Raw genomic sequence first — 16,993 nt, forward strand, 5'->3', positions numbered from 1 at the left:
ATCACATGATCTTTCAAGCTAACAGACAATAAAGGCTTAAAGATATCAGTTTGCTTACAGTGCAGGCCATTGTAGTTTCCGAGAGGACAGTCTACAAGGTGTTGGCACAATATCTAGCAGCTTCAAATGAACAGTTGTCAACTGATATATATGCATAAACATACCCTTCTTGCATTAGGATCGTCTCTTAGGTTCACTGCCCTACAATAAAAATAAAACACAACTGAGACAGAAACATCCACCACACCAAGGGCCTATACCATGAAGCTGGTAAGTTTCAGTTTAGTTTGCTCCAACCCTGGGCTTTAGGCACCATGAAAGTGGTTTGGCTTTTAGCAGTGTTCATCGCCATAGTAACTTGCACTCCACGGCTAACCTGGTCCGGGGCAGGTTATGTTCCAGGTAAGAGGTTGCAAAACGAACTTGGACCAATCAGCTCTGAGCAAAGTGACACATGTCTGATGCGATAGTCACTCCACCTGTTTCTACTCCAAATTAAAGGTCACTACATAGCAAAAAATTTTAAAGACAAAATCGACTGGCTTTAATAAATTTGTATGATTTAAATATTATGTAATTATTATACCCTTAATCGATCACACGTGTACAAGTTTAGTTCACCAATTATTATTACGCAGAGTTCAAATGAAAAGATATATAAAGGTAATATAAATACGCTTCAGAATCTATAGATGAAGCTATAAAATGACTACATGTGAGCTGAAATGTTCAATTCTCTCTATACCTTTTATGAACTGTATAAACTAACTTCACAACGTTTACTTGCAGACTTTTTCTTTTAGTTGTCCTCTTTCATAGACAGCTATTTTCTTCTTGCTGTGTAAATTTGTTTAAATTCTTAATATTTTAATACTTTTATTTAATAAGTGAATTGAGCTGCTTCTCTCGCGAGAAATTAATTTCAATGAGTTTTGAATGAGTTTCACTCTTTCTCAGCATGTGATTGGCTCAGGATCAAAGCCTGAATTGACAGAGAAAGTTGATGATCAGCATCGTGGTACCAACAAAGCCTGGTTGGATTGGTTTGGTTTTGTCAACTCGAAACTAATCCTGCAACCCTGAGCTTGTTCAACTACCATCATGGTACAGGCCCCAAAAGTCCCCCTCTCCTATTCATTGGCAGTAATGTTTCTCTGTCTTTGGGTTGTCTCTGAGCCCTCTCCATATATTGCTACATGACAAGAAGGCTTCAGTTGGTTTCAGGTTGTTCTGAAAAAGCTTGTGAGCTGAATAAACATAGATATATTTTTGTGTCTTGAGTAACTTTGTGTTAAAAATCACTGGAGTGCTACCAAGAAGCAGCATATGGAAAACATATAAAACAGGTTCACAGGTTATCTGAAAGTCCCCCGAGGCAATAGGAGGATTTATACTGTTTTTAGATACAAGCATTTTGGTTATCTGCTGGTAAAGGTTAAAGAGTGATTCTCATGGAAACAAGTCCAGGTCACCTTTCACCCTTCAAATTTTATTTTATATATATATATATATATATATATATATATATGTGTGTGTGTGTGTGTGTGTGTGTGTGTGTGTGTGTGTGTGTTTTATGTAAAGGAACAAATTATTACAACGTGGCCACAATTGAGTAAAACGGGAGAATGAATTATGTTGTGCACATGATTACCTTAAAGGGTTAGTTCACCCAAAATGAAAATGTGTCCATTAATTACTCGCCCTCGTTGTTCCAAACCTGTAAGACTTTCTTTAATATTCGCAACACAAATGAAGATCTTTTTGATGAAATCTGAGACATTTCTGTCCTTCCATTGACAAAGTGTTCCACTGACACAACTACCACTATGACGCTTCAAAAAGTTCATATTGAGGTCGCAAAACTAATCCATGTGAATTAAACAGTTTAGTCAAAAATGTTCTGAAGTGACTCGATCGCTTGAATTTAGGCTTTTATTCACATATAAACATTCATCAACTCACACATCAGTAGTGGTAAACGGACGCTCAAGCATGTTCGCTTGACGTGCGAGGACCAATTAATTCTCGTGTTACACAGCACGTTGGAGCTTCAGCGACAGGTTTGTTCTCATGTGACACTGAAGACTCCTGTCTTCAGTGTCACATGGTTGTTCAGAAATTCTAATCTCGGTTGAGCTTCATTTTATGTTCCCTGATGAATGTTTATATGTGAATACAATCCTAAATTCAAGCTGTTCATCATATAAAGCGATGAAGTCACTTCAGATTCAAATTCATATGGATTAGTTTTACGATCCCTTTATGAACTTTTTGAAGCGTCAAAGTGTCAGTTTTGTAGATGTCAATGGAGGGACAGAAATGTCTCAGATTGCATCAAAAATATCTTAATCTGTGTTCCAAAGATGAACAAAAGTCTTGGAACAGCATGAGGGTGAGTGATTGATGACAGAATAAAAATTTTGGGTGAACTAACCCTTTAGAAAGAGGGAACAAATTAGTCAAATCTAGTAGATTTTAGGGTTAAAATGTGACCTGAACATGTTTTTTACGGTTTTGTGCAATTTACCCTTAAACAAGTAGCACAGCAGCCAGCACCTGTAATAAATGAACGGATAACAATACAATTCTCACTCACTTTGCGATTAGTTTTGTACAAACCAAGAAAACAGCCTAACATTATCTTTCAACAAACAATATCAGACCCAAAATCGGATATGGATGCATACATGGTTAGTTGTGGGACAGTGTCTGCTGAGGTCTCATTGTTTTTTCTCTTCTAGGTAAATGACCTTGGCCTTATAGTCTGCAAAAGTTTTTCTATTTCCTCTCTATCTCTTGCGCTCTCCCTTCTGAGTGCGTTTCTTCTCTTTGTCCTTGCGCTCCTGCTTGACCAGCTTGTCTTTCTCGCGTTGCATCTTGTCCTGTTCTTTCTTCTTCTGTGCGTCCTCTCTGGCCTCGTCACGCTGCTGTTTGCGGCGGTTTAAAACATCCTCGACATTGGTGTTTTTGAACAGGCCTGGGGCTGGCAGTGAAGGGAACAGTGCATGATAGAGATCTTTAGTCTAAATAATGTAGATCATACTGCAGCTGTTCCTACAACAGTACTGGACACTAAACAAGTAATTTAACCATTATCAGGATATACAAGGTATATATAATATACACTTTGAACATGACCAGAGCAGAGATCTTCTCCTAGAGCGACTGTTTCTATTACAAAGGATACATTTTTCAATGGGTATTCCCATCACGACTTGTTCCTCATCTTCAGTACAAATGTTAAGGAAACTGCTTCACACTGGATCAGCTGAAACGTGAGCTTGAGAGAGATTAAGTGATGATTTGTTCTCAACTGGGTGTCATGGAAATCATAAAACAAGTACAGAATACAACAGATATGTCTTGAAAGGATATTCTTCATCATCTGTTACATTAGCATACTGAGCCAGTAGAGCCTCTTTCCTCTTCTTGGATTCCTCTGACGACACCTTCTGTTTGACTACAATCTGTGCCTGCTTCTCTATCAGACTGGCAATGGCCTGAACCTCATCTGAAATTAGAAAAAACTTTTTTTCCAAACACAGTTTGCATCACTATTATTTTGTATTGTAAAATAATATAGATGGCATTATGAAATGAATGACAACAAAAAAATATTATACAAAGATTCAACAGTGCGCACATCCAATGGGAAAAGCTCAACGAGTGTGCTCAGCCACAAAAAAATTGCAAAAAGGAAGAGAAAGTTGCCACACCACAGCTCAGAAATCTTTCTAATGTGATTTGATACTTATGCATTTAAAATATAAAAATGTTTAATATTATAAATGTGTTTCCTATCACATCTGCTCAATTTAATGTGTCCTTGCTGAATAAAAGTATTAATATGTATTTTTTAAATGTATGCAATTGAGATTATAAATATAGCACGGAGACACAAATGCACCACACTTGCAGTATTAAGCTGCTATATGGGGCCAATGTGATTCAACTTTTCTACTGTCAGCTCTTACCCTCTGCCTGATTCTTCGCTGCAGATCTGCTGCTACACTCAGTCCACTGTTTTAGGATCTGCTGGCAAACCTCCTCAAGTGTGTCTTCTTCCTGTGAGAATTAAGTGACCTCTGTTTACCAATGTAAGTGTAAAACGTTCATGCAACAGACTGCATTTTAATAGTTACACTGACTTCCCACCATGACACAGATCTATGCACAGACCTTACGTAAACCTAAATCCAAATACAGTTTCCGATATAAAAGGCAAACGTGAAATTAAGTTACTTATGTTCGATTGTTTTCACTACTTAATACCGGGAAATGGCAACAAGCGTTTGATCAACTTTAACACTTTAATTGTTCAAATAACCAATAAAAAAAACTGTACAATGCACGTATTTCGGGTTTATGATAGGTTTGTCGTAACAATACTTAAAGTTGACAATATTCACAACAGCAGAGGCACTCGTGTGAAAGATCTTGACAGCTGAGTTGAGCGTGCAAGTGTCATGCGCGTGCACTGACCAGAAAAGCGGAGAGAATGCCCTGAAGAGCATCTTTCTTCTCTTCATCGTTTTCCTCTTCCTGAAGCACTCCGAGAATGTATGCTCCGTAAACTTCTCGGTCTACTTCAAGGGAGTCCAATCGCTCGTTCAACCAGTTTTCAAACTCCTCGGCGATTTGCTTGGGCGCCGCCATCTTGCCTGGCTAGGGTCCTGGTAGTGAGGAGGGATGTCCGCACAGAATGCCAGACACAAATGCGGTACAGCTTTCAAACGAAGCATCGACACAGGTACTTTTCAGTGCGAAAGAATTAGCGAAATATTTCATTATTAACATATAATATTAGTTTTTTTACATAGATTAGGTTTAGGTTGGTATTCATATAAGTGAGGGCATAAGTGTGAAAACCTTTAAATGCTCATAACTTAGACAGGATTAGGCCATAGTTCAATTAGGGCATTTAAGTAGCTTTTATAAACGTGCCTTATGAAAACCATTAGCCTACTGGTGTGCATCTTGAGACAAAACAATGGCACTGGCATATTGGCACTGGCTTATGATATTTTAAGATGTGCCAGTGCATGTTGCTTTCAGTTAAAACAGCTCAAACATTCATTTTAGTCTGAGATTAGTCTTAAGCTTTGTCTGTGAAACCGGGGGATCATGTTTTAAACACGTCTTATTTGTATAGGCCTATTGCGCACGTCCTGTAGCAACACGAAAACAATCCAGTTGATTTTAAAACCAAAAATCACCACTAGAGGACAGTAGCTGCCAATGTACTACTTTACCTGAGACTGAAGTCAGTGAAGTAAAGTCACAGGTGCTTGTCCGGATCCAGGTAAAGAACTGTTGGATGCTAGCTATCTTATCTTTTCACTTGGTGGTCTAATAAAGGCATCATATCAATATGCCGAGGCCTACAAACATATTGTATCATGGTGTGCTTTTGTTTGTTCAATGAACTGTGAAGGCTATGCATGTAGGTCTGCATAAAAGTGTGTTCATGCTTAACACTATAAAGCCTACTGTCGCATATTTGATAAATTAATTTCTAAGGTCTCTAAAATATCAGCACAATCAAAACTTTGCTGGAAAACCTGTTGTACACAATCTACAACTTGCTTTCTGCCCTCTGATTGATAGGTCCTACTTTTTTGTAGCCAAGCAGGTAAAAGGCCTTTTAGGATAGCTAAAAATGTCTGTGCTAGACATGCCCTTTTTTTGGCTATTAAAACTTTAGTGATTTTTATAAATTTCATGTACAAACAACTGATTTTTTATATGCATTTTATACAAGTAGTCTGTCATATGTTGTAAAATCCATTGATTTGTTTAACAACAATAGCATATTTTTGTTCATTTTAAAATAAAATGTATTATTTTTCTCCTCTTTTAGTGTAAACGGCAACACCATATTATCACTAATGTTATATGGGCCATAAAAGCCTAAAGGATCAGATACGATACAATTTTTTAAATAAAACACGTATGCAAACTTCATTATTATTTGAATATTTTGTTTAAAGGTTCAATAAGCTGATCCATAAAAAAGAAGAAGATTTCTCTGTATATTATATAAGTCAGGCTTTACAGGGTTAAATCCGGGCAATTGGTGTTTACAAGTCTCTTGTGTATCCATGCTTACTCTGCTCAACTTCTAGTGGGGAAACCAGTGAGAAAAAAATCCATCAGGCTTTAACAGTATTACTGTAAGGAATAAGTCCATCCATTAACAACAAACTAACAAATAGGTTGCACACATAAAGGAACATTGTAATGACTTTAGACTTCCATTGGTTTAGTAAGAAATATGCCCATGTGTTTTTCCTGTTTATTATAATGTTTGTGGCTTATATTGTTCAAACATCTGAAACTTTTTCATGCCAACTCTGTGATAGTTTTAAAGAGGATATTTTTTTGGAATTGATTTAGATTAATGAGAGTGTAAAGATAAAATGTAAAAAGATTGTGCTAGTTAAGGCCATTCCCAGGCATAAGGGTCCAGGGTCGTTGGTCATGATGTTGCTTGTTGCTGTGGGCCTCTATTTTAAGCACTATTTTTATCAAGGGGATGCAGATTGATACAAAGCGACAAGAGCCAGGGGCTGTGGCAGAGCGTGCGGGTGGGCATCTACATGCTCAGGTCCAAAGGCAAACTCTCGTGCTCTCTCCGCCTCTCTTTCAAAGATCTCTATCTCCCACCACCCATCACTGAAGCCCCTCCGGGTCCAATACTGTGTCCTCTCTGTCAGTATCGAGGCTACCCACATCTGTATGTGACACAAACCTCCGGCCCACTTCGTGATCAGCGTGTGTTCGTGACCGCTTCCAGGGTGTCCTTAAAATGTATTACAGTCACGTTTAAAAATTTAAGGTGATAAAAGATCTTAAATTTGTTAAAGAGAATAAATGACAGTATGTTTGTGGAGGTTGTAATTTGGAAATAAAAAGGATACATTTCCTGATTATGATTAAATATTTATTTTCCATTAATTTATTTAGTGAAAAACTATAAAAAAAATTGGGTTGATTGTTTGATTCTTTATTGCATTTTAGTTATGCCATGAAATATTTTAATCTTAATTTAAATATTAGAAAATAAAGGGCATACAAATATTGACAGGTTTTTTCTATAAACAATTTTAAGCCAATATAATATCCAAAACAAATCTGAATTTTCTTTCTTTCATTTTTTTTTATACCTATGTCGACCTTAGTGGGTAGCGCCATATTTAATTTTTTACGGGAATGAAAACGGGGCTGTGAGGGATAGAAGTACAGTGCATTCAATGAATTTTACTGTTGTTTAACAACAATCCGATTGTTACTTTCAGTAGACAAAAAGTTTTAAAAGTTTTAAAAGTTTGTGATGTGAAGAAAATGATGTGATCTTGGACCTTTATAGAGTGCATGCCATTGTAAAGACTCTGCGTCTATCCCTCACAGCCTTGTTTTCATCTGTGACTATTAACCTGACTAAGGTCTACTGCAGTAATCACCATTGATAAAGTTTAACTGACCACATTGATAAAACGTTTTCTCTGTAAAAGCCTCACTTTTCTCCTTTAATGACATTCCTGATGATTTTTTTTCATCCTTAAAAAGTCTTGCATTTCATTCTTTTAAACCTGCAGATACATGCGTGTTTGTGCATGTAGCATGCTATCCCAGGTGAAAATAATATTTAACTAAACATTTTTAGATTTATACCTTTTTATGTGTGTTTGCATGCATGTGCTTTCATGTACGTGTGTTAGCTGTGCAAGTTCTGGCTATAAAAGACAGTCAGCAGAACAATAGAGATGCAGAAGGTCATATATGTAGCCATTTTCTGGCATATGGAGTGGACGGCAGAGCAGAGGTTATCACTTTTCTTCCTCTGTCTTTCTCAGTGTGACAGCTCTGGCCTACACTATCGCTGTCCTCTTCAGACGCTTGTGTCTTATCTTCAGTTTCACTCCATTCTCCAGGGCTGTCTTCCCTCAGAAAGGCAAGCGGCTCCCATTGTTTGGCCATCTTGTCTTATCGCTGTGCCGACCCCTTCTTTGGCTGTTTTCAGTTGTGTTTTTGCTCGTCAGTTGGTCTCGGTAAAACGACAAACTGAGACACAGACGGCGAGATGAGCCTTTCTAATGGAGTCTCACTCTGAGGAGAGAATAGCAAACAAACAATGGAGGAAGGATAGAGGATGGATTGTGTAAAAGGGCATAGTGGAACACCTCTGAATTTGCATCCTAAATTGAATCAGAGAATAGAATTAGCTCTTCTCCAATCATAGTACATTGAAATTGTATGGTATATTATTGTTTCTGGTAGTTTTTTGAAATGTGCACCTGTGCACACCTTTTCAGCTAATGTTGCCCATAATCGCTTGCACAAAACAAGAGAGATTACACTTTTGGCTTTCTTAATTACAGTGTTCCCAAGAAAAAAGAAAAAAGAAAAAAAAAACGATTTACTAAAAGTCTCTTATGCATTTATCTGATCAAAAATACTATATAAAATGATTTTCTATTAATTTATTTGTGATGGCTAGGCTGAATTTTCAGTGTTCAGTGCCACACGATCCTTCAGAAATCAAATGAGTCTAATATGCTGATCTGATGCTCAAGAAACATTTATTATTATTATCAGTGTTGAAAACAGTTGTGCTGCCTTCCTATATCTGTTTAAATCTATTACTTCCATGTCAAGATTATTTGTATAGTGCTTTTCATACATATTGTTTAGAAAAATATTGAAAAAAAATTCTTAATTCCCCAGTGATTCAGCTAAAGGCTACTGTGACAAGGCAATAAACTTGGTAAGATATTTTGTGAAGGAGATGCCAAATATTATAATGGAGCACAAATACAAATATGCCCTAGCAATCTCCTTTAAAAAATAATTTTGAAAATCCTTATCCTCACCATAATCAAGGTGTCACATTTTCAGATGCAATTCATTTTATGAAGTTCATTTATTTAGCTAGATGCTAATTTCTTTGTTTACATGCAATCATACCTTTGACTGACTAAGGGCTTTTTGACTTTGAAGAATATTCCCTGAAAAGCTGTTCTAGGGCCTAACGAATCTGAGACGTACAACATGTCAATCACCAGCAATGAGTGTAGTTTAAGTATGTCATTTAGTCTGCAATGCATCAACGCTGGAAGCAAACGACGCGACAAAACTACAATGTCCCCATTATAATTAACAAAGCTGTCACATCACATACAGTGTAGACAATTCTGTTGATTATAATGGGAGCACTTTAGTTTTGTCGTGCCACATGGTAGAGTATGAAAGAAGCAAAAAGGTTTGGATGGAAGAAAAAAGAGATGAGGAAGCAATGAAGACCTAATTAGCTTATTATAAACGTTGATGTGAAGTGCCTATGAGAGATACAGACACAAGGTCTCTCTCTCTCACACACACACACACACACATACTCGTGTACAGAGATGATGTCTGGGGTCAAGTGGCTGGGAGGAGTAGTTCGAGTGTGTGTGCCAGGCAAATCTCAGCTGGCCCTCAGAGGCAAAAAAGTTCACGGCAACTTTCGCTCCCTGCGATCTTGGCACGGTGTCATTAATCCGAATGTGCTGGTGCGTGTAAATACACACGTCCTTCCCTGTAGGCGTGTGCTTGCTCCTCCTTGAATCCACCCGTCCAGCCCTTCTGAAATGTTTAAATTGAATTAAGGCAATTAAATGCAAGATGAATGAGAGACGAGAGAGGAAAGAAAAAAGGGCTATGAATCTGATGAATATTCAGGTGGCTTCACAGGCTGCTTCTGGTCCAGCGAGAGCTGTCTGTCAGCTCTGATCCGTTTCTTCTCTTTCTCCACAGCAGCACTACAGAAACACAAAGACTGCTTGACAGGTCTCTTTTGTGTGGAAATTTGTATGATCAGGAAAAAAGGGAGGGAGGATCAGGAAAATTAATAAGATAAGGCTAATTATTATTAAGTCATCGAAAACTCATGGAAATTATATTGAAAAAATTGTTCTTATATGCTATTAACCCACTACCTCCATTAGGCTACTTAGTATTATTTGTGTTTTTTTGTCCTTTTTTCCCCTAGAATTTTAGTCTAGTCCTAGAATTTTCTTATCAGTTTAGTTTTTATTATTTTGTTTAGTATTTTAAGTCTGCAAAAATGAATGTCAACTGGTCTATTTTTGTTTTAAATAATTTTTTGTATTGATTAAATGATAAGGATAATAATTTTACAAAAATGTACTATACTGTATATATACAGTATATATACTGTATATTCATTCAAGTATATTCATTATAAAAATGCTGTTTTAAGATGAAAATTTTCAGTATTTGCTTTCTAAAGGTGTGTTATAGATCTAGTGAACAATGATGTGCATATATTTCATTTGTAATTTTAATTTTTTTGACCTCATCATGTTTAATCAAAATGTCACAACTGGACCTTCTGACAAAAACGGCAGACTTCTCTCTGGTGACGTATATGCAGAACTTCTCCAATCATTCAGTCCAATTAAACCCCGTCCAACAACAACAACAACCAAGTCATTAGCCAACTCCCTATATTTTGAGATTCTATTAAACTCAGACATTCATCACAATAAGAAAGAAAACATCTCTCACTACTTACATTTCATTGTGACTAATTTATATGACTCTAGGTCTAAGTCAAATTTTAAATAATTTTAAGTCATCTTGAAGCACCTTTGGAGAACCACTGCTTTAAATGATATCACTTTAAAATGTCTATTTCTTAGCGCAGTCTTATGTTATTGCTATCTAGTGGCGTTTTCATGTTTAATGTTGACAGGATGTGAAGGTATTTGTATTTGGCTATTTTTTATTTAACTTCTTATACATTTTTTTTACTCATGAAAATGTATTTTAGTTTAGTCCCCCCGGGGCTGATGATTCCATGCCAGTAAGACCCTCGGCCTACACGTTGTTAGGAATGCATCAGCCATCTCTTTCCAGGTCACTGAACTAGTTTTGACCTCTTTTGAGCTGAGCGCTCAAACTTTTCCTAGCCTCCGTTCTGGCCGGCTGTCGCTGTGCCAGCTCTCGTGGTTGATGCAGAGAAGGGGTGGAGATGGTGTTGGCTCGGGAGCTGGAAGGTGATGACGACGGTCACTTAGCAAGAGAGGACATATCCAGACGGCGATGAGGCAGAGGGCAAATATTTAGCCCAGCCACTTCAGGAGGAGATCCGGGAAGGTAGAGAGGCAGCAGCGTCTTTGCCAAGCCCAGAGACGTGACTTCAACTCGGGATGGAGACCCTGCCCCCCCCCTCTCGCTGAATCTTCTACCCCCGTATTCAGGGTCACGGATCTCATCTCTGGACTAATATCTCAAGCAGTCCACAGATGGGGAATTAAATTGGAGAGCTGGCTCGGTATCAGCCGAAGGATGAATGGATGGACGGATGGATGGAGCGCAGGGTGGCAGAGGGAGGGAAGGTTGCAGAGAGGGAAAGGTGGAGATAGATAAGAGGGGCCTTTGCCGGTGATAGATGAGGAAAGCAGACGGGAACAGTGGAGGGGAAAGTGTTGGCTGAAGTAGGTGGAAAGCGAAGAGAAGCACGCCTCTTTTCATTCAACTCAAGCCTGACTACAGGAAGCATATGCCATATCCGTTAATGAGAACATGTCTTACACTTACACATGCAATTCCTTATTGCATAACAGTACTGTAGCTGTACATGATGTGGCAAACAGACAACAAAGCAATGGCCAATTAGTAGTACACTGATAAAAACGGTTGAGAAAAGCAGTTCAGTTACAGTTGACCTTAGTCAGGGTGCTGTATTAAATTTTTGATCAAAAACGAGACTGTAAGGGACACAAGTACAGTGTGTTCAATGGATTGTACTGTTGTTTAACAACATACCATTTGTATAACTGACGAAACACCTTTCCAAAAAAACTTCTGTATAGACAAAAAACTTCTGTTATTAGTTTTGATCAGTGTGATCAAATATGTACAGCATATGAAATACCAGTTTGTGATATCAAGGTAAAACACCAGACACCAGAAGCCATTCAAGTAACAAATGGATGTGCTTGCTCTTATGTTAAAAATAAATTAGATATACACTTATTTGCGTTAATTTTTCATAAGGGCTTTAAAAGTTTTTTTTATAATGAGATGCTATTATAGAGTGTTGGAATTATTATTTTATTGCGTTTATTGTTAGTGTGTAAAAGACAAGGCCATGATGATCACTCTTTTTCTCTGCAAGTCTCCATCTCTCAGTCCCTTACACACAAATACCCATGCAATGCCAGCTGTTTGCATTCGGTGCCTCAAATATTTGCTCAGCCTGTTGTCTTTGTCTGCACCCAACACTCCAGCTGCACATTGCACATGGCAGTCTCTTCCCTTTCATGCATATTTTTTCTGTCTGTCTCCATTCTCTCTCTCTTTTCCCATTCATTCATTCATTCATTCATTCATTCATTCCCCCTCTCTCTTATGCCTCATTGCATCTGTTTGTGTAATAAAACTAATATGATGTTAAGGATATGCTTAATGTAATGAAAGTTATTTGCCTTTTTTTGCCCCTGTGTTCAGCAAACATAAAGAGAGATCCTCCAGTAATCTCTTAGAGATTTATATAAGGCCTAAGATGAAAGATAGAGGTCTGAAGGCCCACTAAATAGTATGTGCGCCTTCCATAAGAGGTTTTTTTTTTTTTTTTTTTTTTGATTGTGTGTTTTTAGTCAAATCAGAGGGATGGTAGTCTCAGCCTCAGATGTCACGCCCACGGAACGTTGGCTAAACGTCTGATGCATATGGTACACTTAACTGGAAACACTTCAGGAATGTCGAAGTCGTCATCTGATTGGTTGAATTTTATCGGATTTCCGGGGGGCGCGAGTGTCGCGTTTATTTTCGGTCAGCCGGGAAACAAAGCGCAGACGTGTGATTGCGGAAGAAAAACTGTTGTGTTTACATGAGTGACAATGAGCATTTATCAAGATCAGCTAAACGTAGTATACGTGCACGAACAGATCAATGACTTACTGCTTGGTTTTCTTCTCCTTCTTTGATTTTCTATGCTGACTGACTTGTTGCACGCCGGTCTGTTGTTGTGGGGACATTTCCACGCCCCGAAATGTGATGCTGAACAAAACGAACTGTAATTGGTTGTTTGACATGTCGGTCAAACGGCCTTATGGGCGGGCCTTGGCCAAAGAAAGCTGCTATGAATTCCAGACCTTCAGCCGTCAGTCTGAAGGTCTGGCTACGCGAGACTAGAGGGATGGCAGCCCTTAGCGTTTACTTAATTTGAATCAAATCAGATTTTAAATCAAGTCACCTATATTCACATGACCCTGAAGTGTCTCTGTAAAATCTCAGAAATGTTAAATCAGATTTGAGAGGTTCTAAAAAAGCCTGCGTGTGAGAGACAGATAGTCACGTATATGTTTTGACCCACACACCTGTCTGCTCTGAACACACCTGTTCTCTGGGCAGCTGTCACTCACCACTGCGGGCAGCCAGTCCCGTAACACCTGTGTGCCAACCTTCCAGTTCAACTTGCCCAATAGGAGGCAGGCAGTCTGTCAAAGGGCGGGTGTTAACTCCCCTGTCATTTTGTGATTGGGCGCTTTGACAGTCACCCTGACCCTATAGTGGCTCTGAACACTGTGCCTACAAATCACTGTCTAATAAGCCTACACAGCAAAACAAATTTGAGATATTTGTACTGAAAACAATACAAAAATCAAGAAAGTAAGTCAGAGGATTCACCTTGAAACAGATTTTTATAAAACTTTGAGGACTTTAGTGGAATGATTGAAGACAAAAGGCGGAATGTTATTGAGGTACAGGGTAATGTAGGAGTGCTTGCTCATTGAAATCAGTACATATGTACACTCTTAAGAAAAATGGTTCTAAACAGTACCAAATTAGGGTTCTTCGGCTTGTAACAATATGAAGAACCCTTTTTGGTGCTACATAGAACCCTTTTTATAAGGTTCCATACAGAACCATGCTTTGAAAGTGCTATACAGGACCTTAAATGTGTTATAAATAACCTTTTCAACAATATTTATTTTCATTAATATTAGTATATATATATATATATTAGTATAGCTTCATTATTAATATTACTATTATTAATATTATTTTTATATATTATTTCTTAATTTTTTTTTTTTTAGTCCTATATCTGCCTGGTCTTATATCTTGTTGCCTCTATTTGGGTTTTACATAAAACAAATAAAAAAAATAACTAAAAAATGTTGTGTCAATTAGGTACATTTATTTTTTATTGACATGGCAGACTGTAGCAAAACTGACAATGCTCTAACAACAGTTGTTAGCTGAATACATTAATAACAATTGATATTGAACACGAGATGTAATGAAGACCAAGTTCCAGTGAAATATCTTCACAATCCTCTATGATGTCTCTACGTTCTTCATTATGTGTGTATTCTAAATGGCAATTTCTGCAGACGATGAGTTTATGATACGGGACAGCACCTGAAATACACAATTGAGTTTAGAGTTACATTGTGTCTCTTCCATTTGATTATATATAAAAAAAATGATGTTCATGAAGGACAAAATTAGCAAAAATGGACAGTATGAGCCCTTTACCATGTTAAAAGGAAAAAGTGATAAAGTCATGGGAAGAGCATCTGTCGGCCCCATCGACGTTAAAGAATATGACTATGGCCAAAAATAACTGGAAATGTCATGCGACTTCTGGTGACTTTAATAAATGTTGTTAATATATTAGTTTTTGTTGTCTGTACTTGCACAAATACTACACTTAAACATATTTATCCAGTTTACATGGTTTCTGTTCAGATATGCACCACAAAAAGCCCATTTCTACTGGCCTATGTGGGGGGGCATATTGCTCAAGTCATTTGTGGGGCTAGGCCTATTACAACACTAAAGGGCATTTCAATAGCATATCCTTTCTGGTGCTTACTGGATGCTTCTGCTTTATTATTGGGGGTTCAAGTGTGTATGCTGAAACCCTGTTGTAATTGATAGAATTTCCAAGTAAGAACTTGAAACTTTTGGAAACAGATGGTGGTGCCACTGTGATCAAAAGTATGTAATGGCTCAGAACTCATAAACCATTTGTCACAGGCTCAGTGTTATATCATTGGAATGCTTGACAGAAAGCATATTGGATTTGATGTCATCCTGGTGAAATTTTCATTTTTTTAAGAAAACCTACTTTTGTGAGCTAGTTCTAGGTTTTTTTGTCTGATCAGAACCAAACCTGTGCAGAAAGATTCTCTGGAGTCTGGTTGTCAATTTTGATTCACTTTTGCAACAGGGTGCCAAAATGTTTGAAGTGGGCATGGTCATTTCTACTTAAACAGCTCTCCCTCTTGTACACATGTCTGGGCTCAGTCTGTGGTCGTGTGAAAAATGACGTGCTATAAAATGCAAAAAAACATGAATATGGTTTTAGCTATGCAACAATCAGTCAGTTTGACTTGAAAACTGGCATGCGGTGTCTTTGTTTAAGGTGCCGCTATATTGACTATGAGGATATTCGCGCATCTTGAAATACATGGCCGCCATCGGCCAATAAATATTGAGCTGTCAGACTTTGTAAGTAGGTAATCATCTGAATAAGTAATTACTTCACAACCTCTAAAAAAGTATGTTCTATACTGTTAAAGGTGCTGTATGAAATTTTTTGAATATTCTAAAGCATAAAAATACCATAATAAGTTTCAGATATTTAGGAAACATGCTAAGTTTACATACCTGTTTCTCTGAAAAACAATGCTACAGCCAGTTATTCTACTTTGAAATGTGCGTTTCGGGAATGTCTGTTTTTGTTTTCGTCTGTGTGATTCCGCCCACTGCCAGTTTACCCAGTAGTATTTCAACACCCCAGGTTGCCAGTTGCCATAAAACACAGTCCCTGTGTCTCAATGTATATACTATCCATCCTAAACAGTATGTGAGAATAAAATAAGTGTGTCCTAAAGCATAGTATGTTGAAAAGAGTATGCCAGAAGTCCCCGGATGGTCTACTATTTCCGCGCTCACTATAACAGCTAATATTGCCCACAACCCATTGCGCTTTGGAGGAGGATCCAGTTCAGAACTACAAACGTAAACTACAAAGTAAAAAGTGTTAAACTGCAAAACATAGTGGATATGGCCGACAGTGAGAGGTTTCGAAAAAGGTTTGAGTGACTAATCAAAGTTTAATCTGATAAAAAATATATATATATATCTAATGTTATCCGTGTTATATTTCATCTGCAATAACAATGTTGACTTTTATAAAGATACGTTTGGCCATTAACTTTTAAATGCATCATTATGCATTAATATGAGGAGAGTTCTCCGCGACTGCAGATCAACGTGCCACTGCATTTCTCTCCTATATGGTAGGACGTGAAATTAAATTAAACGTGGAGGATTTTAACTGTGAAAAGATGATTGACAGGCCAGTTTACTGTGACAGGATGCAACAGAGAGCAACCGTTAAAGACGCAATTGTATGACGTGTTAGTATGTCCCAAAGCTTGTCTACTTTTTTGCTACACACTCAAAAGTAGGCTATCTACTTTTTCTTCACAAAAAGAGTACATACTTTTAGGGCGTAGCATAAGTAGGCGAATTGAGACACAGCAAGTGTATTGCAGCCATGGAAGCCTGCAAACGAGCCGGGTCAAAGATCGCAGATTCTACCCGACCTAAAAATCCTCTGCATCCATAATAAGCTCTATGAGCAGACACACATTAAAACATGGATAAATCAGCTCATCAACACACAGTGTAAGGCTCAACGTCTTGTATTGTGAATTGCACTCATTCGTATTGTGCCCTCAATCTGGCAACCCGCGTGAGCGTTGAGTCTGAGGAGGAGGAGGAGGCGGGGGAACAACACTCTCCCAATATTTTGAATTTGGACTGCAGTACCCATTTCAACCACTAGCTGTCAATATTACATACTGCAGCTTTAAGAAAAGAAGGTTCTAAACAGTACCAAATTAGGGTTCTTTGGCTTGTAACAATAGCAGAATCGTTTTTGGTAATAAATAGAACCCTTATA

At 37.8% G+C, this 16,993-nt stretch overlaps 1 protein-coding gene across 1 annotated transcript; it reads right to left on the reverse strand.

Moving 5' to 3' along the window:
• Positions 1 to 1,915: 1,915 nt before the first annotated feature.
• ccdc43 (coiled-coil domain containing 43) lies at positions 1,916 to 4,731 on the reverse strand. The gene is made up of 5 exons (XM_081383880.1): positions 4,483 to 4,731; positions 3,975 to 4,065; positions 3,376 to 3,511; positions 3,188 to 3,231; positions 1,916 to 2,977 (listed from the first exon to the last, which is right to left on the reverse strand). The coding sequence occupies exons 1-5, from the start codon at positions 4,654 to 4,656 to the stop codon at positions 2,790 to 2,792; spliced, it is 633 nt and encodes a 210-aa protein (XP_081240006.1). The 5' UTR covers positions 4,657 to 4,731; the 3' UTR covers positions 1,916 to 2,789.
• Between the last annotated feature and the right edge of the window lie 12,262 nt (positions 4,732 to 16,993).

This window comes from Scardinius erythrophthalmus, assembly GCF_964197995.2.
Source record: "Scardinius erythrophthalmus genome assembly, chromosome: 1".
NCBI lineage: Eukaryota > Metazoa > Chordata > Actinopteri > Cypriniformes > Leuciscidae > Scardinius > Scardinius erythrophthalmus.

Excerpts from the sequence above, each read along its gene's own strand:
- ccdc43 (XM_081383880.1), bottom strand. The coding sequence starts at position 4,656 with ATGGCGGCGCCCAAGCAAATCGCCGAGGAGTTTGAAAACTGGTTGAAC. Across the intron at positions 3,232-3,375 it reads AATGTAACAGATGATGAAGA|TGAAGATGAGGAACAAGTCG; the intron begins ATATCCTTTCAA and ends TAACATTTGTAC. Across the intron at positions 2,978-3,187 it reads GGGAATACCCATTGAAAAAT|GCCTGTTCAAAAACACCAAT; the intron begins GTATCCTTTGTA and ends TGCCAGCCCCAG.